Source organism: Melopsittacus undulatus, chromosome 5 (genome assembly GCF_012275295.1).
Source record: "Melopsittacus undulatus isolate bMelUnd1 chromosome 5, bMelUnd1.mat.Z, whole genome shotgun sequence".
Taxonomy (NCBI): Eukaryota; Metazoa; Chordata; class Aves; order Psittaciformes; family Psittaculidae; genus Melopsittacus; species Melopsittacus undulatus.
Window position 1 is genome coordinate 47702602 of NC_047531.1, and position 26769 is coordinate 47729370.

Below are 26769 nucleotides of genomic sequence, written 5' to 3' on the forward strand. Positions count from 1 at the left end.
AATATATCTATCCAAGCTATGAGTGCTATAGTTTAAAAACAGGGAATGGTTATCTCCTGTGATCATTTTATCAACAGACTAAATAGAAATACTACAAGCATCAACAATGCTATTGATTGTCAATTACATCTTAACTGCTAATGTGCACATGATACTCGTATTGCTTTACTGGTTTTTATATAGATAATGCATATTTTAGAATTCTCTTTTCTTGAAGGTAACACAAAGTATTGCAGGTTGTTTTTTTTTTTAATTTCCTTTCAGACTATGTAGCCAAAATTGGTACTTGGTCTAGAAATATCCAAAGACCACACCACTGTAAAATCATAGAATAGTTTGGTTTGGAAGGGACGTTAAAGCTCATCCAGCTCCAACCCCCTGCCACGGGCACGGACACCTTCCACCAGACCAGGTTGCTCAAAGCCCCGTCCAACCTGGCCTTGAACACTGCCAGGGATGGGGCAGCCACAGCTTCTCTGGGCAACCTGTGCCAGTGTCTCACCACCCTCATAGTGAAGAATTTCTTCCTAATAGCTAATCTAAATCTACCCTCTTTCAGTTTAATGCCCTTATAAACAAGGAGTTCATATGAATCTGTGTATAAACATTTCAGTTAACAGTTTTTACTTTGGAATTACATGTACTAGGGCATACACACACATAAGAACATCTGTACATAAACATCCTTGATTTCAACCATTTTCAAATGATTTGCTTTGTCTGAATAGTTCTGATTGCAATTTCTATGCAGATAGATACACATAAGCACTGCTGTGTTTGATTAGGGGCCGTGTGGAAAAAACCTGCAGTCTCACAGCTTATGTGTACCTTGAAATATTAACTCATCCTGTAGTTTGCAGCATGGCAAAACCTTGTAGACCCAATCCAGCAGTCTCAACATTTTCACTTCTTCATTATTTGTGCATTAGTATCTACTAGCCAAAACTGACATCACTATCTGCAGAACAAACACAAGAAACAAGCCCTTCCCCAGAATGTTTTATGTTTAAGGGTGAGACTTGCAAAATTGCCTAATGGAATTAAGAGCTCAAATCCTCACTTTCAGTTTGTGATGTTAGCTTTCGTGGGTATTTTTAAAAGGCAAAGTGGAAAAAAAAAAGACAACAAAAACCAGGAGATAGGCAGGATTAATACCACAGTTTTCCAGGTGAGGAACAGAAGCACAGAGAGATTACATGATTTGCAGTGTTACTCCTGGAATCTGAGCACTGACCTCAATTCTCCTGAATCCGTCTGCGCTGCACTAGCTGCACCAACTCTCCAAGCCTTCACGTAGCCTGTGCCTTGTATAAACCATCCTTTAAATCGTCAAGCCCTACACATCCCACTTACATTTTCACTGTTAACATCTGCCTCACTGGGGCAGCCAAAGAGTTCCCGTCTCAGCAAATTCCCGTCATATTCCAGGAATGTCAGGTAGAGGTTGCGGAAGAACTCCACATGCTTGTTTTTCACTCGTAGCTTCTTTGGTGAGTTCCAGTGAATCACCTCAGAGGGAAAAAAAGAGAAAACACATCCTGCTGTTAGAATACAGATTTGCTTTATCTCCTCTTTTTATGTGTGTTCAGTTTGCTGCCCTCTTAAAAACAAAATAAGCAACCCCAAATCCACACAGACTTTCTTCTGTCTTTTTATCAGGCAGGCTTTTCCATATCCTCCACAAGTAACTCCAGCTCTACAGGTGATGTGCTTTGAACCTCCTCCACAGGATGACCTGCACATATGAGTTAGGGTGCTGCTCTAATCTGTGATGCAGCACTGCATAAATGCTGCCACCACTCTAATCAGGGAGCTGATAGGTTATGGACTCTGTTGAAGAAGGTAGAAGAACGAGGGACACAGGGATGTGGGTATTAAACATTTATCTCAGATTTCCACATGACTGTTTCAGCTAATGAAATTGATTCACTGTTTCAGGCCAGGCAGACTCTTCTCTGGTTAGGGATTGAGAAGAAAAAGATTGAAATTAATTCCTATACCCATTTACACCCTTCGAAAATGATGAATTTAATTTGACTTCCATTTTGCCGTTCTTTTAACCAAGACTGATTCCAGTTGTGTTACACAACACAGAGACCCAGTACAGTGCTTCACCCTTTGAATTCCAATTTCTAGCAGGTATTTAGCCTCTGCTAATGAGAGATGACTTTCACACTGGCCTAGATTTAACTCTAATGCTGATATAAAGGGCCTGATTCTCATTTATATCAAGGCAACTTTCCACTGCTGCCAATGTGAATGAGAATGGGGCCCCAAGGAAAAACTAAGAGGGAGCCACAAGTGGCTTGCAGGAATTATTTTATAGAGGCTGTATTTTAGGCATAAGAAAAAAAAAAAAACACCAAATGCTTTGTATTCAGTTTTATTTCTGTGACTTCTAAAGAGATTAAAAAAAAAGTCTCCTTTGGGAATACTTCCAAGCTTGGAGTTCTGCAGGTTCTCTAAATCCATTAACTGCATAAAGGCACTGTGTCACTCACACACAGCCACCGAGCTGCATTGCCAGCTGCTGAGCTGTGCCTAGCTGGTTACACGGTGAGTTTTGCTTTGAACACTGCATTTGTGGGAAGGAATGCATAGAGCTGAGGTGCAGCAGGTACAACAGAAGCAGCCCAGAGCACAGGAATGCAGTTCCCTTCGTGTCAGCAACACTGCTCCACAGGAACAGGGAGCCCTCTGAAATCATGATACCTGTTGCTGAATGAGTGGACTGGAGGAGAACAGAGAAGGACAGAGCCTGAATTCTTCCTGTACTAACTTGAGCAAACAACACAGTCTCTTCACTGTGTTTATACTTCCATAAAAGCTACAGCACTCTCTTCCATGTACCTAACACCAATGATAGGGAAAGCTTTATCCTTTCCTGGGACTTCACTGTGGAGACCACCAGGATGTCAGAAAAATCATACACGCAGTTAAAGAAAAGCAACTGTAAGGAAAGAAAAAAGTCATTTTGGAAATCAGCATATCACTTTTTCCAGTTATAGGAACACTTCAAATCAAGATCACGATGCATCTACACGCTGTATAAATCTGGGAATTTGCTTGGACAAAAATACTCAGTGTAGATATTTTTTCCCAGGTAATGCTGCATTCTTTGCTGGTTTTGCATTTGTCCATATGTTTGGAAGTGTAACTTATCTGTGCAATAACATGTTGCTGCTAAAAATACAGAACATCACAGAAACAGAAAGAGCTTTAGGGAGGTTAGGACATAAGATGACAGATTTCCTCCACTGAAAAATGGATCTCCAAAATCTTATTTCTTTGAAAAGAACTTGACATTTAATCCATTGCATTTAACTGCAGCAAAGGTACTAAATGCATGCAAAAAAAGTTTCACTGATTGAATCCTACCTCAGGGAAACAGGCACACGTAATAGAAGTACAGGGTTGAAGGAACCTAAAGAACTGATTAACAGTTTTACAGGGTACTAGTATGCATTTTTACAAGCAGGCAAAGAATGGAGACTGTCTGCTGGTAACCTGAACTTATTTAAGAGTGGATCAAAGAGGTGTGAGGAGCTGGCAAGCGGGACAAAAAATACTTACTTAGAAAAATCTTCTGTGTGCTCTCTATACTACTCCTACACTTCACGTGAGTTTCCTGTTGGATAGCTTCATGAGCCACCCTCTTGCTGAGCACTCTGACCACTCAACATGGGGACCATGAGCACAGAAATGGCTAATGATGATAAACTCAGTAACTGTTATGGGACATGCTTCTGGGTGCTGCAGAAATTTCCTGTCAACATACACTATATCACATCATAGCCAAGTACTGGTGTCGATGCCTCTACTCGGTTGTATGAGGGATGTCAAAGCCAGGCAACTGCAGCTGTCAGCGAAGAGGCTGTTTGCTGCTGTGCTTCAAAACACATTGTGTGTGTAAAAGCTGTTAAGGGCCTAGCTGTTTCGCATCTGATCGGATTCGAAACGTGTCAGGATGCTGCATGTGCACAGATGTCAGTGGAGCCTGAAGTGAACTCAAAAAAGCTGAATGAAGCTGATGACTATCCATAAAAGCTGATTTTTTAATCAAGAAAGACAGCACATGGGAGTGTGTGCTTAAGATGATGTGCTAAACAACATCAAGGAACTATGCAACCATCTGGATGACCTGAGGTAAGAAAACCGTGAAGCAGGTCTAGTGAAAAAGCAGGCTGCTTTTCAAATGTAACATGATTAGATAAATGTTATTTGATATCTGAAGGCATAAAAAAGAACAGCAGGTTTCAAAAAGCAGCAAGACTCTTAACCATTGACATAGAACAGTACATCCAAAGACCGTATTCCTATCTTGCTGTCAGCCCACAAATTCACTTTCAGTTCACACTGTAGCTGTCTGATTTGGTTTGTTGCCCATCAGCTATAGCAGAAATTGTACAGGCCAGGACATCCTTGCATGTATGACATCCTGTCATGGGCATCAGTGAAGTACACAATAAAGACAATGGTAAAAGTATGGCCATTACATTAGAAAGTTTATTGTAGGCAACAGTAAATTGACTGGAGAAAAAAAAACAGTTTGAGACTACAGGGAAATCAGAAAGGAAAAAGCCTTCAAACTTAGAATGCTTTTTATTTGCAGACTGTGCAACTGTTACCTCAACATCAAAAAGAGAAAGTGAATCTAGAAACTAAAACACTTATTACTACACCCTCTAAGACCGAATAGTACCATAATACTGTGCATATTTCTTCTTCTATTTTCTCTCCCAGTTTCTAAGCTATTCCAAAGCTCTGTTGGCTTACAAAGGGAACTGCAGCTAAAACATACAGAATTCCAGTTCCATTATCTGGGTGGATACCTCAGGAATAGTGCTAACCTTCAGGCTATCCAACAGATCCTTTCCACTCTTGATCAAGGCCTCCAGAGAACTAAGAAAAATATGCTCCTTAATCTTCTTTTAGCAATTTAAGCACTGAAAGATCAGACCTTAAAAATCCTCATCTATCTAACACTTGGTTAGTTGTCATTAAGCAACTTGGCACTATCTACATTTCTGTTAGTACCATCCTAGTTAATCAGCAATTGTTACCACTCACTGATTACACCCAGCCAGCCTCCTGAAATACTGCCATACACTGATGACCTAGTGAAACGGGTGAACTGCACCAGTAGTTCCCATTTATTCACCAGGTTCTGATCCAAAGTACCCAAATGATGACACAGCTGGAGATGGAAGGTAACAGAAGATGTCATATGCTGGTGGAGTATAGGACATGGCCCTAAGCTCATTTCTACTCATGGAAATACACCGAAAACAAAAATGTCAGCAAAAATCCTTAGGTTACGAGTTGCATTGTCCTCCCTGGGGAGATGAAATATTTTTCCTCTGATATTCCAACCACTAAATGTTAAGCTTCAACACAACATTATTGCTATAGGTACTTCTATTCATTTTTTCCCTGAAACATCTCTCTCCAAAAGTATGGGGCCAAATGTTTCCTTAAAAACAACCTCTTCCATTTTTTACCTGAAGACACATCTTGATAATTTCTCACTCTGCTTGGGCCCTTATAAAATCAGAGAATAAAGAATATCCTGTACACACACTTTCCAGGCTGAAAAGGTAAAAAGTAAGAATAAATTCAGCTTAAATTTAAACCTAAAGAAGTTCAATTTTGCAAAGGACTGAACAGATATTCTTAATTAAGCCCATGAGCACTTCACAATTCAGGTAAGTAAAAGTAGTATTTTGTAGAGGGGGAGCTTTCCTGCTTAAAAACTAGACTACTTGTTTAGGCAAGCAGACAGTTCCCACTGAGATCAACAGGAGTTAAATGTTCAGCAAATCTGCACAGTAAAGCCACATAATACATAGCACTTTAATGCATCTCAACAGGCTTCTTTTCAGGCTTGTATTACTGAGAAGTTTAAATATGCCCCAAGCCACACTGCATACAAGCACCCTGTGTGTAACTTATGCCTCAATTAGAGATGTCTGGAAATTTTATTTTTAAACTGTGTTTTGTCAGAAATATATGGTTTAATAAAAGAACCAATTTCCTTAGAAAGGATGAAATACTTCACAAAAATGTCATCAGGGAGGTTTCAGAGTGATATTTCTGAACTACATAAGCAGAAGGGGCTCACAGTGCAGTCGCCAGCAACCCAGAGGCCCATGCGCTGCTTCTGGATGTGGGATTCAAATCCTTGCTTTGTCTTACTTGGTGCCCATGGCCCCAGGTATTGCTTTACTTCCCAGCTTATTGCCTATGCTGTATGACAGTAAGGTGATAGACTGTCCCTGTCTTGTACTTTTCAAAGTTCTCCATTATTCCTAGAAAGGATTTGCAGCTCTCAGTTCAACTCCTGTACCAATGGCTAATGAGAGGCCTCCTGCCTGCAAAAACTCTCCCTAAAACGACCTCCATAATACCACAATATTCCCTATTTGGGAGAGCGGAAGCACCTTACTGACTCCAATGTTCATTTAAGGGGAGGGGTATGTTTAACCCTCTTGAGCCCTTTCTCCACTCAGTGTAGCTCTTTCTTGGTTGGCAGTGAAAGGTGCAAGAAGGCAACAGATCATGTCTGAGGCAGATATAAAAATGATGTATTTGGGTTATGGGCAAGAACCTGGGTAAACTTTTGCAAGCAATCTCACAAAATGTAGACAATATTCCCAGGGAGGACATGGTGAATCACATAATACAATTTCAGAACAGAAAATTTATGAGGTTAATTATTTATCTGCTAATTTAATATCAGCTGTATTCAAAACCAGTTTGAAAAGCCATCCATAGGTTTTTAAGCATTTTCTTACTTTGGAGCTGAGGGGTAAAGTCTAATAATTTGACATATCCTCACTGAAGAATCCAGCATCTGATTTTTGTGATTGTGAATTACCACATTCTCTGTGTGTAAATAGCCTCTGTATCCTTGACAACCAGACTTCTCTTCAAGACTGACTCATTCAATGAGGTCAGGATTCATTGTCAGAGGCATCACAATTCATTACCTTCTTTCATAGGATTTTTCTTGCCATTTGGTTTGTGCCAAATCATAGTAATTGAGATTCCTTTACAGACAGGAACAAACTATTAACCAAAAAGGAAACAAACACCCAACTCACCAAAAGTAATGCATAAAGGAACCTTGGTTCCAGGCAGATCCCTACAGGCTCCGAAGCCCAGCAAGGTATGGTCCTATAGGACACATGCTTGTTCATGGATAAGCTACTGAGGACCATGTGAAGAGCTGAGATAAGCAAGACAGACAGTGGATGAATACACGGAATGACTATTAGCACCTCCATATCTTTAGGCCAACCATCAATAACAATTCCTGAGTGTTTCTCCAAGGTGTAACAAATGACACACAAAACCTCTGGCCTTTAGAGACTGCAGTTGGCTTACTTGGCAAAAAGAATTAAAGGGCATCTGCTTTCTCTTAGCCTACACTTTGTTTTCTATTAAAATTGTTCATTTCAAGATATTCTTGACTGATGCAAACCATTCTTATTACAGGTACCCTTGGGATGGGAAAAGGAAGATTTCTGTAAGTGTAATTGTTTAGGTAAGATTTGGTTCCATATGCCATGGACAGCAGAACAAAACTCACAGACTTCCATCTAGTTGTGTACAGTGTGGCATCTAGCCCTACAGAGTATGACACAGGAGGTAAGTCTGACCTCTAACATAAAACAGTACAAAAAAACTGTTGTATTTTTTTTCCCCAACAAAATGGATAGAGATGCAACTTAGTGAGTACTATAAAGAGAAAAATGTGATTAGAATCTCCTTCAAGCAATATGAAATATCCAAGTGCTCCAAAAAGTATGCTGGCCATCTTGTGTTTGCATGGATGTGACCAAAGCAGCAAAGTGTGTATATATACCTGCTGCCACCTGAACAGCAGTCAGCCTTGGGGGTCCAAGTTGGACACAGTGCTGTATGTAAGAGATGACAAATTCTCAAGTCCCATGGACTTTGAGGCTGGATGGAATGAAATCAACTCCTTTTCAGTCTGACTTGAGGAATGCAGTCTGATTTGACTGAGGAAAACTTAACTGGGCCAGCTTTAACTTGGAAGTTAAATTTCTCCCATTTCCTTCTTTCCTATGTTATTCTTCTTAATCTTCCAGTACAAACTTCACAGCCTGTCTTTCTCTCCCTCTTACCCTGGAGGTTTCTCTTACGTCGTTTCCTATTCCAGTCTTACCATGAAATACAGGATGTGCCAAATACGTTGTGTCATACGATTTATACTAAATGCCATGGAACTGACTAACTTTGGTGATTTTTTAAGAGTATATTTTCTAACTTGGGCTAAGGACATCTGCTGATTTTTTGAGAGAATAACACACCAAACCAGACGGTTTCTTTTCAGAACTAGAATTTTGCTCATTTCCATAGTGCAAATCACAGCTTTAATTGGTTTATACTTTTTTTTTCTTTAATTGCATGAAGAATTTTAAACAGTGCTGCCTGAGGGCTAGTTCTTTAACTGCTGAATATAGGAAGAGCTTTACTGAAACCAGGGGGCTAATGTGCACTAGATGATAAGGCTCTGGCCTCTCTTTCAAAGCAAAGAGTTTCAGCCCTGATTCAGTATTTAGGGGTAATTTTAGCAGTGTGAGCAAGTCTATTTCAGCTGAAGAAATTGCTTATGTATTTGCACCCCTTGTTGAGTAGTTTCTCAGGCCAGAAAGCCGGTGGAGGATACTGTGCATCTTAGACTTCATTGACTATGTTGTAATAGAACTGACAGTTTCAGGCCTTACAACTGCTGTCATACATGATTCTCAGCATCAGCACAGAACTAAACCTCTACCAGAACTTTGTTACAAGCCATAAAACGATGATGCTTTTCAGTCCCTGTGTTGATCCTGCCCTACAACAATCAATTATAAAACATTCAGTTATCAGTGTACTGATCAGTATACCAATCTAACTTTAAAAACTGCCTTCTAGGGACCACACCTGAACAGTTGGTTGTAAATACCTTATGTATGAAATTCAATCAATATTGGCCAGCTTTGACATGTCAGTTAACTCATGTAGTAGATCTTCTGTTTCTGGGGAAATGCAGCTTTTGAAATCAGTGTGACTGCTTTTCAGTATTCATCCAGTATTTGATGTTCATACTCAATACTCCTGCTGTCACTCTACAAATTGCTACCAGGGAAAAATTGGTTAGATTTAAGAAATACAATGCACCAGGAGAATGGTCAAAGTCTGGGACAGGGGGCCAGGAAGGTTGTGGAATCTCAGTCTTTGGTAACTTGGCAATTGCACAAGGCGCTGAACAACCTGATCTAAAGTGCTTTGAGCAGGGTTTGGACACTCTCCAGAGGTCTCTTGCAACCTCTTCCATGGCTCTGTGGTTTTCTTTTTCTTTTTTAACCTCACTTACTAAAGTATTCTTTGAGCATTAATTAACTATATGAATCTTAACTGAATTTTAAAATGGATCACCAAAAACGTTAGGTAGTTCTGATGCCACTAGTCTGCTCTGATGGAATCTACTGCTGTTTAGCCAGCCAGTAGTATTCTACACCTGGTAGAAGCACAATCAGCTTCAATTCTGAACTCTCTGCATGCTGCATTTGAGTCTGGCCTTTCAAAATGACCACAGAACAATTGATGTTAATTTATCCATACTGTTCGAATCCATCCTGCTTTTATATTCTACTTGACAATAGTAGAATATGTACTATTAAACTGATACTACAGCTTCACTTTATTAAATGAATGGTATTCTATACAGCCTTTTTTCAAGGGCAAACCCTGGGAAAATGAGGGGCAATGTATCTGGGTTAAGTGTATGAGGAAGCTAAATACGAAGTGTGCAAGGTCTTTGAATTTCGGCTACTGTATTTCTAGTTAGGGACTGTCCAACCCTCTTTGTGAATTTCACTCTATTAAATGATGCTGACTAAAGAGTTTCAAACTTGTCCAGTACAAAAAGAAAATGGTTTCATATTCTTTGGATAGGAAGATCTAATACTGGGACAGCAAGAGGAGCTCAGCAGTAAGGTGCAGTGGCATAGGTGACAGGTACAGAACGTAAAAAGGTGAAGGACTACTCTAACATCTTGCCAAACCCCAAAGCAGCATCCATCCTTGACTTTTCTAACAGTCAAAATGCACAAAGCCAAAGTCATATTTGCTTCCCCTGCTTGGTTGTCCTCAAACTGTATGTTATTTCAACCCCCCATTCTATGGACATCATCTTTCTGTCACAGCACAGTCTTGTCCCAAAGGATACCACCCATCCAACCTCCTGTGAAACATACCTTCAGGTCAGACACATCTCTGTAGCACTGCTCAGAACGGGTGTGATCAGACAGCTGTACATTCCAGAAACATGGGAGCTGGTAGACAAGGAAGGGATTTTGTTTGATGACTGCATTGAAGATATCCTATCAGACAAAACCAGAGAAACAGTAGGGTACATTGCTTCTATAGTGAGGTGATCTCAACCCCTCCCTGAGTCTGAGCTGGCTGTTGCTCTCCCTGTCACAGGTAGGGATGCAATTGGTTATGTGAGCTGAACTCTGCAAACCTTACTTTGTCATTGTTTCCACAGAGGGGGCTATCAATCTAAGGCGTGATGTATAGGTCTGAACAAGAGGAAGAGGCTTTCTTGACACACAGAGCTAATGGACTCCAGCAAAGTTTTCAGAACGTGTATCTTGTACTGCTGGCAAAAGATGTGGTTCTTGTTCTAGTCACCAGGGAGAGTAACAAGCAGTAAATGACAAACTGTCTGCTGTTAGTAAGTACTGCATCACTTTTCAATAAATGGGATGAAAGTAATCCTGGCAGTTGTGCTGCTTTGAGGTGAATTACTATGTGGGATTTTAGCTAACATTTCATTGTAGGTATTTCATGGAAAGGGCATGTAGGACAGGTCTGCAGAACAGCCTACACCATAAAGGGACAGAACGTGTTCTGCCTCTGTGCAGCCATCCAGTTGGAAAAGTAAGGTATAGGGACAGTCTTGTGGTTAAGGTATTAGGTAAGACATTAGCAACCTTGGTTTGCTCTTCAAAATTCTGCCCCATGCAAGTATTAGACAGCAACTTAGGACCCGACTGAAAACACAGTGAAGTTCTAAGAATCATTCTAATGAACTTCAGTAGGTTTTGGATCAACCTGCAAGTATACAAGTGCACAACTCTATATGCACAGTAAACAGCATGCTGCCTTAGTGGTGACTAGCCACAGAATCACAGAATCAACTGGGTTGGAAAAGACCTTTAACATCATCAAGTTCAGCCTTTACCCCCGGACTCATAAACCAGATATAGCTCAGAAGCAGTAAAATTATCTAAATATGATGCTGAACTGAATTAATACACTCAAGCTGTTGAGCAAGACTTATCTGTTCAGGTCAAGTACTATATAAACAGAGATTCTGGATTTAAAACTGAGAGCTGGCAGGAAGCACAAGAAGAGTAAATATGCATTTCTGTGCAAGGCACACTACTTCTTCTCTCAGCCTCAGTTTCCCATCCAGGGCAGGAAGAAAGCAGTGCTTTTGTCTTCACAGGGGACTGCTAGGACCCATCTGCTAGAAACAGTAAAAAAGTATCTGGAGGCTCTTAAAACTAAAGTCTGCTTAGACAATAAGCAGCAGGAAAAGATAGTATATTTGGACTTCTCAAGTCTGGAGAGTTTTATGTTGAAGAAAGGAGGACAGAAAATTAAAGCCTGAAAACACCGTTTGTCTATCTTGTGAATCATCTGTGCAGAGGAGGTAAAAATGTCAGTGTAGTAAGAAAAACCTCATGAGTAAACCTCCATTCCTCTCGCACCTTTTCTCCAGGACGACTCAACAAATGATGACTACATGCACAGTATCTTTTCCCCACCTTTTCCAACATCCTATCCTCTTTCCCTTTCCTCAGTCCATGGAGCAGTGGTTGTATCACTCCTCTGCAACATCCTACTCACCTGGTCAGCCAGTGAAGTGGATAGCATGCTCATTAACTCCCGCTCTGCTGTCAGTCTCCACATCTGCTCCCATTTCATCTTCCGTAACTTATCAAGAAGCAGCAAGATAACCCCTGAAGGAAAACACAGCACAGAGAACAAGAGAAACCATGATTTCACATGCCAGACAGGGCCCATCCTGCCCAAGTGCTGAATCAGCAGGTAAAACAAGGACATGAGCTAAGATCTGTCAGTGGAAACTGCAGTCCTTACTCCATGCTATCACAGGAGATAGACTAAAAAAAAGCTTAGATTTCAAGAGGCCATAAGAGAAAGCTTTTCTGAACCCCTGAGGCTGTAGAGAAGAAATGGTGAGGTAGCATACAAATGAATGCTAAGTTATACAGGCTTGCAAGAAGGCTAAAGTAGCTAAAGAGAAGTGAACTGGGAAAAGAGAGTCAAGAGAAGGATGTTGTATTTCCAGTAGTCTTAACTGATACAGCTTGATTTCATTATGACTTAATTAGCATTGGGGTTATTCCTTAAAAAATGAACCAATAATGGTGATTCACATGATGTGGTTAACTCCATCCAGAGGTCATTATCATTCCAAAGAGAGTTAGATAATATCCTACAAGAGAGAAAGCAGCACCCTCTTAATACTCAGAAGTGATCCTCCCCACTCCTTACTCTGGAAAGCTACAGGCTCTGAGAGGACATTCTTTCATTTCACTGTCTATTAGGGAAAGGGTAGAGACAATCCTGATTTATCTCATGTGACTCCGTTTCTGCCATCTTCACATAGAAGATGGATTCTTTCAAAATCCTATTGTTTAAATTAATTTCTATCTAGCCTAGAATTAAGATTATGATGAGACAAAGAAGAATTTTTTCACTCATATAAAACATTTTACTCAAGATGTGTGTGGCAAAATCTGGCCCTTAATACTTACTGCATAGGATGCAATATATATGCCCTCTAAGAGGAAATTGCAGCCCATACTCCATTTGGTAAGAAGTTAACCACCTGACACATCTAATCCTTCACTCTGAGTAACAGATTATCAATGTTAGCTACAACCTAGCCTTTGAGAGTGCCCACCAGTAGGGCAGCGATCCTCAGATAAGAAAGTTACACTAGAAGTGGGAAAAGAGCTATCTCAACATGCATTGTTATTCCTCTGTTGCTTTTTGTCTGAACAAAACCCATAGTGTAGATGAAGGGAAAACAGGAGAAGCAATGAAGCTGGATTAAAGCATCAGCTAAACCTCTTCTCCAGCATGTCAGAAATTTTTACATGAAAAATTAATTTGAGAAGACTTAAGAGCAGTGTCATTGGGAATGAAGGCAATCTGAAGGACCATTAATGAAGACTACTGATAAAGAGCAGCCTAGGAAGTTGACAGGAAGTACCTAGTAAGAGCAAAGTCTGTTGTTTCACATCTTCATTAGTGGAAGGGGGACATGAACAGAATAGTAATGATACCTGCAAGTGACATTAAACAAGAGGTCTTACAAAAAAATATCATGGTAACTGCAGAGAAACATAACAGCTACCCAGGAGAATACGAAATGGCAAAAAGCAGGCACTGGGAAAAGCTGCCTGAGGGAGTCTAAGATGATAAAGCTAAAAGTAATGAGAATAAAAAAGGAAATGCAATCTGAATACTTTAGAAAATTATCCTAAAGCAGTTGTGAAATAAAGGAAAAATGGCATTTAAAATGCTTTATTTCATGAGTCTTTATAAATCAGGCCACACAAAGATGAGAAAGTATACCTGGAACAATCCTCCACTGGTGGAAAGAGAGCAAAGGTGGTTCCAGTTCATTCCTATCTTCAGTTTCTGACATGGCAAATTTCTTTCTAGTAAAACCTGGCACTGCCATGAATAAAAAGAAAACCTCTTCTGGCAGTGAATTTTGTGGCCTATTTTAGTTCTGTTTTCCATTTCAGTCCATCTGGTTCCCAAGGATGCTGGAACCTGTACTGGAGGGATCCCCTTTCATCTTCAGTCAACCTTTCTGCTTCCAGCTGTTGGACTGGAAAGGCACGTATTGTCACAACATGCTACAACTTATTTCTGCCAGTGCATTTGTCTTCTTTCCAGCATAACTGAAGCCTATTTGGAGTGTGTAGTGTGCATGCATCAGCTTCTCAGAGAGCCATTGTGCACTGTCTGAAAGTCGACATCAGTGTGAAGCAGGCTCCTAGTGTTGCAGCAATAAACCGGGTGGGATAAGCTCCTCTCTAGCAGTGGATTTTCTCCAGCTGGCAAGAACTGTCTGCTTTGTTTCAATAGTGAAATGCAACAGGGAAGATTTTTTTTATTATGAAAAATAAAAAATAACTGTAAGATTCGGTTAACCGCAATTTAATAGTTTTTACAATTTACAGACAATAAGACAATTATTCTTAATTTTTTTAAGCCACCAGTCTGAGGAGGAGAAGGGAAAGTATTTTAAAATGTGCATTATTCTCCAATTTATTTGTCTTCCACTCTTATGCTAGCAGGAGATTATTGCATCGCAGCTAAAGAGATTATGCTGTCCTGAGGGGCTATCGTGGTAGCAGCTGAGAATAAAAGAGGCAGATGTGGTGGAAAAACTGGAATAGATGTGAGAAAGGATGTATTAAATTATGATGCAATCACAGCTATTGAAAATACAGGCTTTTAATGTTCCATCGTCAAGACTAATTTTGATGTGATTTCTATTTTAATTCACCAACAGGCTTGGGTTTAACACCTTTGTGCAGCCCCTGTTCAGGGCTTCTCGCACTGTGGAATTTTAATTTACTGCTGCTGTAAAAATAACTACTGGAAAGTATTTATATCAAGATTAAATATTTACTCATTAGAATTAGTGAGAATAAGAGATTTCCACTAAGAGGAGAATTTAATACTATTCACCTAATTAGTGTTATTTAGTGCAAAAGCAAAGCAAAACCATGTGTGTTGGGAACTCAGTTAATGCAAAGGAAAAATTACATTTCTTCAGCACAGAGCACTTCAGTTACTCTTCTATATTGTTCTGTTACCGAAAGCAAACATAAAAATGAATTTATTCCAATCTGTGCAATTAGTTTGAAAGCAAAATGTCTGAAATAAGGGAAATATTTGCCTTGGGAGCCCCTTCTCTCAGAATGAAAATGACTGAAATCTCAGACTAAATTTAAGATGACATACAGCTGAATGTAACAGAAAAAGGGACCAACTCTCAACTGCTGTGCTGGGGGAGGAAGAGACTGGAGAAAAAAATAAAAAATCAAAGGAATATTTTATGAACATCTGGCCCCAGGCACTGGGATTTCACATCTTTTGATGAGTGCAGCATTGTCCTGCCCTAACCTACCTGAGAAAAACAAAGGGAAAACTTGGCAGCAAATAAACAAAAAGAGAAAAGCGGCAACCTAATTGTCTCGTGAGTATTAAACAAATAATGATCAGCCACAGAATATCCTATTTTTGTTACCTTGAGGAAATAGTTCAGGCGTATACAGAGATGCAGATACCTCAAAGAGGTCTTGGAAAAATAATGCTTTATTACTAAACCTGTGGAACACGTCCTAGTCTAGTTTTCACTTTAATGTCATTTTCTCTCCTGCTTGATGAGACTTTACTTGAACTAACAAAATCTGACATTCTGGATTGATCAAACAAACAAATAAGAAAGCAAACAACAAAGGAGTTTCTCAGTTGTGCAATTTCAGGACACACACACAAAATCCCAGCCCCACAAGAAAACAAAGAAAAAAGGAATTTGGTGAATATACTGGAGAAAACAGGGCAAGAAACCCAAATTAGCATTTTTGGACTAAAACAGTCCAATTGGGAAATACTTTATTTTGGCATATTTTAAAAACCAACTTATTCTACAATAGCATTTTTCACTCCAAAATTGATGCAAGTTATAAATCTTATTGAAAATGTTTACAAGCTCTGAAAAGGAAAAGAAATGTTTGATTCTGTCTAATAAAACTCTGGAGGTCACCCAAGTTTTTTGCCTTTTTCCCATTTTTTCATTCAATCCAAATAAAATTTTCTGTTTTCCAATGTTTTGACTAAGCAATGGTATCACTACAAAATATTTTTTTTTCTGACTAGTAAGTAAAAATTTACAGAAACATCAGCAATTTCCTTTGGAATGCTACCAAGCATCCCCACCTCTTCCTTTGGGAATACAGACTATAGCTTTTCCTGGAATTTGTAGATGAATATATATCAGAACTGGAAGTCCTAAACATTTTATGATAGAATAGGATCACTTACAGAAGTTATAGTGAAACTGGACAAGCTTTCAAACTCCATCAATTTATGACAATGGCCCTTTTAAGATGGCTGAAAAAATGCTCAGAGCTGTGGTAGAAGAAAAGTATAGCTACTAAGGGATCATTTTCTATAAGCACTATCTTGCCTGTTTCTTTCAGGTGGAACGGGATGATTCTGTGAGCGATTGAGGCAATGTCGTATTGTATGAGCAGCAACTCAGAGCTTATCCTTGTCAGATTTTTAAAAACTCTTCTCAAAAATATGTGTATAACAGGGAATCATCTAGACAGATAGCAAGTAGATACCATTACAGTATCTGAGAAAGACAGGAAAGACACACTTTAAAATATATTACAAAGCAACAGTGAGTTTTAAAAGAATTACTGGGATTCTACAATACTTAACCAGCATACCAAAGACCATACACCAAAACAATGAGTCTCAGATGCTGTTAGAAACAATGTTAAGTAGGGCTGACATTATGGGGATTTGCAGCAATAAATAACTGATGCAGAGATTTAAGGCAGTACAAACAACAGTAAGCTATCATGTTTTCTGAAATAGATTTGGCACCAAAAAGTCAATTTCAGTTTTAGGCACTATGGAAGGGGTTCACAGCTTTGCTATGCCAGAAGTGCTGTGGCAGTGCTGAGCACTTCGTGCCCTAGCAAATATTTATGCACGTTCTTTGAATTCCAACTTATTGTACCTGAAATTAACATAAGTGGTCACAGTGTGTAATGCTAGGAATGCAACTATGCCTCTGCTGGATCAAAGCCCAGATTATCAGTATTGCAAAAGACTACATCTGAAATCCATTAGCCCACACCTCCACACCATTGGCTGTCATTTCTGCTCTCTACCCATAGTATCTACAGCAAATAGAAACATACAACTATATGGCTGTTAGGGATTAAAAAAATGAATTAAAGCTGCAATTCCACAGCAAGCCACTGCACACCTTTTTACATCTTCATTTCAAGTCTTTGTGTGGATTAAAAACAATGCATTTATTTCACTTAATTTATAGACCATATATCTCACTGATGTTCATAATCTGACCAGCCATATCATTAGTATAATGAAACCGTAACTTATGTCTATAGCTTTTAACACAGTATAACCAAAGAACTTTAATTCTATTTCTATTAGAATTTTTTGTATCCTGGTACATTATTTAACTATGGATTTGCATACACCAGCCTTTTTTTTTCCCTTTAAAAAACAAGCATTTTACAATGTAAAAAAAAAAAAAACCTAATGAAAACTTGCAGGGAGGCACAGTGTGTTAATTCAGAATAAACAATGACTCCACATTTGAACTTTTCTCTGAGAAAACGGAATAGGGCTGAGAAGCTGTTTTGAAATGGAGAGTGGGTGTCCCTCCGGGCATGGTGACAAAATGCAATAGCCCTTGTTTTCTCTGCACATATATTGAAAACGAAGCTGTGATAGAGTGCATTTTGAAATGTACTGCAGTCACTCTGTTGGGAGCCTGGTTCCTCTTGAAGCATTATAAACATTTTGCTTACACTTCCTGATGACCATTTAATGAAATGGAACACTTTTATTTTCCTTTTTCTCCTCTTCGGAAGTATGCTGTTTCTCCTTAGGCAAAATAAAGATGAAGGATGTACTCAAGCATGATTCAAACTTCTTACAGAGCTACTGACTGTAGTTCAGAATTTCCTAGTTTTCTAATTATTTCTTTATTGTTTATATGCTATTCTTCCTCAGCAATTCGAAAAAAGAAACATTTCCTTTCTGTCTTCTCTTTAATGACTTCAATGTCTGAGGAATTTCTCCAACTTTCCTAAATCCCCAAAGGCTGCTACAAAAAAATTCCCTTGATTCAGGAGTCTAAAAGGTATACAGGAGAGAAGTCATGAGCCACAGGATTTTTATGAAGTCTATGGAGGAAAATCTCTGCTACTTAAAGAACATCCTGCTAAGTAATGCTCTCCCCTCCTACCTTCTCGAGTCTTACAAAGAGAAGTAACAATTCTGCAGGACTCTCAGAGGTCAGTAAAGAAAAAACGTCTCAAGACCCAGAGGACCTGGCCTTCTCTTACATAGATCCCAAGAAGTACCAAGTCATTCACTTTCCTGCCCCAATCGCTGATAAAGTTTTCCTAAATTCTATAACAGAAAACAACATGACTCAAAAAAAAGAGAAATATTAGCAAAATTAGAAAGGGAAGCTAGAGTTTCTCCCAGCTGCTCTACTTGCTTTGGGAGTAGATGAAGACAGTAAGGATAGTAAGCTTTCTTGAATCCCTGTGTTTCCTGAACTCTGCAGAGAGTTATGGGAGATGAAAACTACCTGTGAAGAAGCTCCTTACATGTGTTTTAAAATGCTCCTCCTTTGCATTCTGTGACCCTTACAAGCATATAGGTCCAGAGATTACATTTTAAAGACAGTGGAAAGCAAATATTAAAGGGATTTCTCAGTTGGTAAACTGGGAAGATGGCTTCCAAGAGGCAAATCATTAAATTATCCCTAAATTCAAAAGATTGCTAACATTTTTGCTCAGAATTTTTAAACCTCAGACAACACATTCCAACTTTAGCAAAGGGAGAGAGGAGGGCAGTTTCCACTTCTACATGCTGTAACACAATGACAAAGGCCATTCTAAACAGAGCAGAGAAGAGCTGTCTTAAAGATGTAACTCACATCACTGTCACACACGAGTATCATCTGAGAGCTATTTAGTGTGAATCTCTGTGTTTATCTGGAAGTCACACTGGAGTAGCCAAAAGCTGACACTAACAAAAAGATGGTCAGGTACAATTCTTATTATGAAGCACTCTGAAAGGTGAGACTTAAAAAGAATGGGGGAAATGTGGAAAATTACTAAAAAGTTTTAGAGAACTTTTCCTATCTTTAATGCTAAAAATGCAGAGTTCTTACATGGCAGGTTATCTGTGATTTCATTTACATGGATGCTTAGGTGACTTCAGCTGAGAAGAAAACAAAGTCCCAGTGAAATACATATTTAAGCGATAAAGTCAGAAAAGATGATTTTCAGCTCTTGCATAACAGAGGCCATAGGTTTTTTTCCAAATCAATTTGTGCTTTAACTAGAACATAAATTCTAGAAAAACACTCAGCCTTGATGTAAAAATTTACAATAATGGATGATCTATCACAAACTTTGACAAGTTATTCCAATGCATAATTACTCTGATGAAGGATACTTCCCTTATTTCTGATTTGAACATGTCTTTGAACTTGCAGTCATTTGATCTTGCTGAACCTTTGCTAAATTGGCAAGCCCTCTATTAAGAAATGTTATTTCATCCTGCAGATACTAATAAGCTCTGATCAAACTATACCTTGACTCGCTCCCAAATAAGCTCCTGGAGCTATTTTCCCTAACTTTATGGGATTTTATCCAGTATTTTCTCTGAACTTTGTTAATTTATAAGTACTTATCTTTGACCTGTGAAGATCAGACCTGGACAAGTATATAAATCTACATTGTAAAATAAACCCATTCCGAGAAGTGATCCCTAGCACCCAGATCAAGGACTGCAGAATGGTTGCACATACTGCCCAGGGTCTAGCTCTTCATTGAGCAGGCTGGCCACATCCACACTACATAGCACTCTTTCTCTGAGGGCCTAGCTCATGTTCCTTCAATTCTCAGGCATAACAATTATTTTGTTTGCATTTCTTAGTGTCCAACCTTATGAGAGAGTTATGTTACAAACTTCTAGGTTGGAGTTTTCAGCAAGGAACTAAGGGTCTGTGTTGTGTGCACTAGAGAATGTCAACAAGGCATGTAACAATAAGTCGTGCCCATACTGCCTTTCAGAAATACTTCCCAGGGTGAACTATCAAAAAATCACACTCAGTTTCTTTTTTCTTGGCAAACACAAGACAGAGTGCCAACTGATTTCTATGTCCTGTTGATGATTAGGGTGGCAAGAGCAAAGAATGACCCAGGGAGCTAAGCTAGCTGGCAGCATAGACATCCAGTATGTCAGGTGTAAAAAGTCTACACCCAATACAAAAAGAAGTATATTTCTTGCACTCATACTCGAAACATCCAACAATCATGCAAAGTATTTTGACAACTGTATTAAACCTGGAGGTCATGTTCATCTGATTGCCTATCCTGTACTGATTCTCATACATCTCTTCATTCCTTCCAAGTGTACAATTTTACATGTCAGTGCTTCAAAACACAGAAGTGTGAGTGAGTGTCGCAACTCTACAACAAGCCAGAGTAGCTGGATTTGGAGTGAGCTGTCCTGATAAGGAATCACAGAATAGTACAGACTGTGCAGGGTTACTGTGCAGGAGGTCCAGCCCTGTGCAGGATGTTTAGAAAAAGGGATCACACAAACCTTGTTTTCATGGATAAAAAATGAGGAGGTCTGCTGGAATTTGCAGGATATTTGCCCTGATAAAAGCAAGTACATCTTCCAAAACTGATCCGTCTTGGACTCTTCACCAAAGAATCACCAACCTTTACAAGAAAAAAGCTTATCTCCTGATTCTCAGCTCCTATAAATCAGCTTAGATCTCTTTAATGCAAGACTCAGGCATTTATATTAGATCTGGACCCCATCCATGATGCTTATCTATGTTTTTTTCTTCCTCAGAAAACAGCAAAAAATGAAAGGTAACAGGGGCCAATGCTTTAAATTATGTGAGTTTTTCTGGTTTTGATCCTCTCAAAAGCATCATATTTAATAGGGGTTGAAATGTCAACAATTTTACAAGGTTTCCACTTTGGACTATGTGAAGAGGAAAAATACATCCTGCACAGGTGATAATTATTTTGGCTGGTTTATAATACTAACAGAGGTCCTCAAGGCTAATTATAGGGATGCGCCCAGTGAGTAAGAACCTGTCATAGCTCTTCTTGGTCTGGTGTTCAGTCAATGCCCTAGCAACAGAGGAAGAGATGTGGCTCATGGGCTGAACAGCCTCTCAAGCATTTCTTTAGAGTTGGATGACAAAAAGGTTTGGGGTTCTGCATTCACAAGCAACCAGACAACTTTTCGTTCCCTCTAATAGGCAGTTTACTGACTGGATGAAATTCAGGAGGAATAGAAGATTTCTAAGAAATGTGTTAGGGGAAGAAAAGAAGCAGTACAGAATGAACAAGCCTAAAAATTAATTATAGCCTTACTAAAACTGAAACAAACAGGAAGCACCATGTACTTTAATGCAATGATTAAACCTAAAGGTCAGCTGCAGGTCAATCCTCCCTCCATGATTATTTCTCTTCCAGTAACAGACAGGATTAGGATCACAACAGAAATAGAGCGATACATTTGCACAAGAAGAAAATGTGTGTGGAGCTGTGTTTAGCGTGCTCATATAGCCAAACTGAGGTACAGTTTGGATAAGTGGACTACAAGGTGCCTGCTAAATAAGTTGGAATGCCAAGCTCAGGGGGTTGTGTTCACTCAGATTGCGGCCAGGTACAAGTGGTATTCCACAAGTGTTGATACTGTGTTTGATACTGTTTAACATCCTGATTAATTAGATGGAGATGAGCTAGAACACATACTCGGCAATGCCACATGTGACACCAAATTGGGGTCTGTGGCCCTGGGGACAGAGCTGCTATTCAGAGGGACCTTGGCAGGCTGGACAAGTGGGCTAAGAGAAAGCTCGTAAGGCTCAATGAGAAGCCCTGCATAGGACTATTCCTGAATGGGCAGCACAGGCTGGAGGACAACTGGATAGAAAGGAGCTTTACAGAAAAAGTCCTAGTGGGTTGGTGGACAGCAAGTTGAACATAAGCAGCAATGCAACCTTGCAGCAAAGATGACTGACCACATCCTGGGCTCTCTTAGCCCCGCTTAGGTCAAGGAGAGTGACTACCACTCTCTACTTAGTGCTTATAAGACCTGAAACAAGGGGAACTGTTTTGGATTTCTTAGTCAAACCTAGACACTGACATGCTGGAGTAAGTCCAGCAGAGAGCAACCAAAATTGTTAGAGGCTTGAAAAACACATACAAGAAGCTAACTGGGTTTGTTCTACCTGGAAAGAAAAATCTGAGGGGATCTCTTACTGCTGTCTAAAAGTACTTAATGGAGCCAAACTCTTCTAAGAGATGCAGAGAGACAGAATGAGACATAACTTACAAAAACTGCAGCAAAGAAAATTCTAATTACGAATTAGGGATTTTTACTTCTATTTTTTAATTTTCTTACCAAGACAGTAGCAGGAACAGGCTGCTTTGGGAGGTATCCTTGGACATACTAAATACCCAATTGGAAAAGGCCCTGAGCAACATGAGTTGGTTTTCAGTGGGAAGAGAACTAGAAGATCTCTGGATACCCTTTCTGATCTGATCATCTGATGATGACCAAGTTCAACTGTTTTTTTGTTGGCATTCATTTAGAGGTGACAGCTTCGACATAAAAGTGTAGAAATCTTACTCTGCTACCTACTGTGGCAGGCACCAGGCTACCCATTACACTCTAAAGATGGAGTCTAACAGTGATGCCTCTTTCTTTGTTTTGGCACTATGGCTACAACCTCTCTTTCTGTACCTACAAAAGAAGAACTGCCTTTACCCAATCACTTTTATAAGCACAATGAGAAACTGGAAAGTGAACTTGCAATTCAGAAGAAAAAGCACTAGGTTTACTCTTACTATGGATTTGCCTGGGGTTCTCCTGTCATATAATAGAAATTTCTGTTCTCAGATTAGGTACCTGGATACCTCTACTAAGCTTTTATGTTCAAGTCTTTCATCTAAATCTAACCTGGTCTCTCTACAATAAAGAGAGGGCATTTCAGAGTGCTGGACAGCATAATTACTCGTCAAGCTATGTATGTTCACATGAAGAACTGTCTTGATCAAGCTAAAAATATCACACTTCCAAATGATACTTTAAATCATTAGATTTGATATATATATATATATATCCTATTGGTGTAAATTACAAGAAGAACTCTACATTATGAACTTAGGTCAGACCAGTAAAGAAAAAACCTAAACAGGACAATTTAATCAACTAAAAAACCCCACTTTTTATTTACTTCAATACAATGGAAACTAAAATCTGGTATAGACTGTCTGAATGCCACTGTTTTTCTATCACAGGTTTCTTAGCAGATGAAGGTTTTCAGTGTTTCAGAGCAAGACAGGTGTTGTTTTAAAATAAAACACAGTTATTGCAGGGTCTGATAGATTCAATTGCTAAGGAGCTGAGGATGTATCTCACGAAATGCAATAAAAAGTAGAGTAATTCAGACACAGCAATGCCATTACATGGATAGGCCTCTCAAACTAGAGGCACCATTTTCAAAATCAAATACATATTGACCCTCATTTCAAAAATGTCAAGCATGCTGTAAACAAGTTCTCGGTGCATCACATGGTTTAGAAAATGTATGAGGAAGACTGGAAAGGAAGCTATTCTTTGAGGGCAGTCAGCTTTAAGAAAGCTTATTTTTAACTGCAAGCTACAGATTATGTAGCCAACAAAGAAACGGATGCAGTCATCAAAGTCGGAATTATCATTTTAGCTTCCCAACATTGACACAGACTGATATTTCCTGGTGAGCCTAAAAGCAACAATGTGTTGGCACTACCTATACAATGTACACACACCTGTACTTCAAATGCATCTTCATGAGTTATAAAGCACAGTATATCAAGCATGTTTTGCACCAATAACAATATTTGCTGAATGAGCTTACAGTACCTTAGAGAAGCAAGAGTCTAATAAGAAACCCTGGTACATTGTGAATGTGAGTAGGTGAAGAAATTACTACTTTTTGCCTTGATGTTAGTGTTGGACTTTTCTCTCTCTTTTTTTTTATCATTAAAATATTTTTTCATCTGTTTGCAAATGCTCCTGTGCTTGCATCCAAACCTGTATGATACCAGTTCCTGTATGAAACGAGACTAATGTTTTATGGGAGGTAGGAATATTGCGATGGCTTTTAGAGAGGACATGGCTAAACTGAGACCCTGATGTTTAAAGGATGTTTAAAGGTTCCATAAACCATGAGTTTTCTGACTTCTGCATTTTCTGAGACAATCTGGAAAAAACTTCCCTCTCAAGCAAACACTGCACTCTTTTCTTTACACCAGGGAGAAAAGCAGTGGTTTAAGTCAGAATCTGTGGAATAGTTCATAAATTAGTTCTATATTCAGATGGCTGTCATAGAATTCTGAGTCTTCCATGGGGAGGGAAAAGCATTTTGATAACAGATCTATCCAGACTTAGGCAACAATAACTATATAAAGCATTAATTGTAAGGATTTCTGAAAAATAAACCCAAACGGAAATGTCTGATTAAATTAAAAGTGCTCAGCACTTCTTAACATCAGATCCGTTAGCATAATGTTATGAACAGAAGCCCATGGAGTGCAGATGAAAGCAGTTTTCGTGTTTCCACGGCAGGACCATGACTACAAACACCCCATTGTGCTCTGTTTTACTAGTCATTTGCTCTCTGCACTGAAGGTACACAATACCATGATGAAGAAATGCAAGATGTAATCCAGTCTAACTCCATATATACAGTCTGCCCTATGCTTGTCTTTCTTATTTACAATTGCTAAATATTATGCAAAAATGACACAACATATGCTTCTCACTTCCAAATCATCTTTCATAGGTCCTTTTTTTTCAGGGAAACAATAAAGAAATTCATTCAAGCATTCTTCCAGTCCTAACATCAGAGTAATAATGCATGGTGCACACGTAGCCTGGTAATCGTTAGGTGCTAGCCATTCCCTTCTGTTCTCAATCCACAAATCTGGTAAAGTGACATCTCTCAGCGTGGGAGTATGAGTCCTCAGCTCAAGCTGTTGAGACACATCCTTACTGTATCTAGTAGTTGTGCTGAGGCAGTGTATTTCAGATGAGCCTCAAACTCTCAGCATGGGCTACTGTAGTCTAGAAGTCTGAAATCCCCTCTGCCAAAGTTTTCACAAATGCCCCTCCTGGCACCCAAATTACAGGCACAAATCTATCCTAAAGCTCTGATCCAAAAGCAAAGAATCCATTTGCAGCTGATAAAAGTTGGCCTTGCTGCACTGAAGCCAGAGAAGACAGGTGATTCACACCAGCTGAGGAAGAGCCCTGAAATCATAACAGCCACTAGAAACTGCTTTTAAAAGCTGTTCTCCACCATGATGGAAAGTATAAAGCCGACAATGTACTAAAAGCTTTAATGTTTAGATTTTTTTTTTACAAGATATTTTTCTGAGGTCTAAGATGACTGTTACTTCAGAAATTAACATCAAGCTCCAATTCTGGAGCTGTCAGCTTAACATCTGTAAAGAGAAAAAATCATAGTGCAGCTCAGGCAATACTTTAGAAAGCACAGGTTTGGTCAGTGAAAGACAATGTAGATGATCCAGAGAGAAAAGTGTCTGTGAGAATTAATGGTGTAAACAGTCAAAAGGGAATGAGCAATACATAAAAATGCATTTGATAAAGCAGCTTACCCAGTTTCGGCCAACGAGGTACAGAAAAAACCTGTGTGCCTTTGTGGTACAGAAGAAACTGTTTGAAATGGCTTGACGAAGGGAATAGAATAAATAAACAATGGTTCTAACTAAGAGTATTTTAATCAGCAATTAAATTGTCACTGAACTGAGTTTTGAGTTTGGTCTGTTTCTCCTAAGATTGTATTATCATGAATTAAAGTGTGATTTGGGTTATAGAATCATAGAATGGTTTGAGTTGGAAGGGACCTTAAAGACCATCTAGTTTCAACCTGCTTGCATGGGCAGGGATACCTTCCATTAAACCAGGTTGCTCAAAGCCCTGTTCAACCTGGTCTTGCACACTGCCAGGGATGGAGCAGCCACAGCTTCTCTGGGCAACTTGTGCCAGTGCCTCACCACTCTCACAGGGAAGAATTTCTTCCTAATGTCTAATCTAGATCTCCCCTCTGCCAGTTTAAATCCCTACACACACTTCTAAAAAATTTTCTGCCTGTGCAAATGAGGAAGAAGGATGAAAAACAACCCCCTCAAAAATCTTCCCTTGAAAATCTGCATTGGTTGTCAGGAGGTTTGGTATGGGCACACAATAATACGAAAACACATGTGATTACTATGTTTAAGGAGCTAGTGGAGAAGGAACAAACACACCTTTGGCTTCTGTATCTGCCTTTTGGGACTCCCCCCAACCTATATGTTGTCCAGAGTGACTCAGAAAAGTACAAATGAAAGATAAATTATTTTGTTCAGAAAGTGGGAGGAATAAGTGGAATAATTTTGACTTCGAGGGGTGCTTCTGCATCGAACCTGCCAGTGTTGGGTCTGGCTGAAGAGGCTCACATCAAAATATTTTCTTGGGATTGTGTCCTGGGTCTGTAGCAATCACTCTCCCAAGACCAAAAGCAAAGTGTGTCTGATCCAGCTTTGTTTAGCCCGTTGAAGTTTCAGGGTTTTGGGGGCCCTTTTATTGTTCCTAAGTACAGCTCTAAGCACCTGAATTTCTGAGTCTTTCCTTTCCCACTCCACTGCCTTTCATGAGCGTTTTGCTTAGAATTATAGTCTCTCTTTCCTGCCCTCTTCCTCCCCCACCCTTAGTTTTCCACATCCTCCTTGCCCACAAGTGTTGCATTCAGTGACAATTATTTTAATT

At 39.3% G+C, this 26769-nt stretch overlaps 1 protein-coding gene across 3 annotated transcripts in view; it reads right to left on the minus strand.

Moving 5' to 3' along the window:
• The window catches only part of LARGE1 (LARGE xylosyl- and glucuronyltransferase 1), a 278913-nt gene that overhangs the window by 34571 nt on the left and 217573 nt on the right, over positions 1 to 26769 (minus strand). For all 3 annotated transcript variants that reach the window (XM_034063061.1, XM_034063062.1, XM_031050097.1), the window contains 3 exons: positions 11932 to 12044; positions 10269 to 10394; positions 1354 to 1509 (listed from right to left, as the gene is read on the minus strand). In XM_034063061.1, coding sequence (XP_033918952.1) covers positions 1354 to 1509; positions 10269 to 10394; positions 11932 to 12044 — 395 coding nt within the window. The remainder of the gene's footprint in view (positions 1 to 1353; positions 1510 to 10268; positions 10395 to 11931; positions 12045 to 26769) is intronic.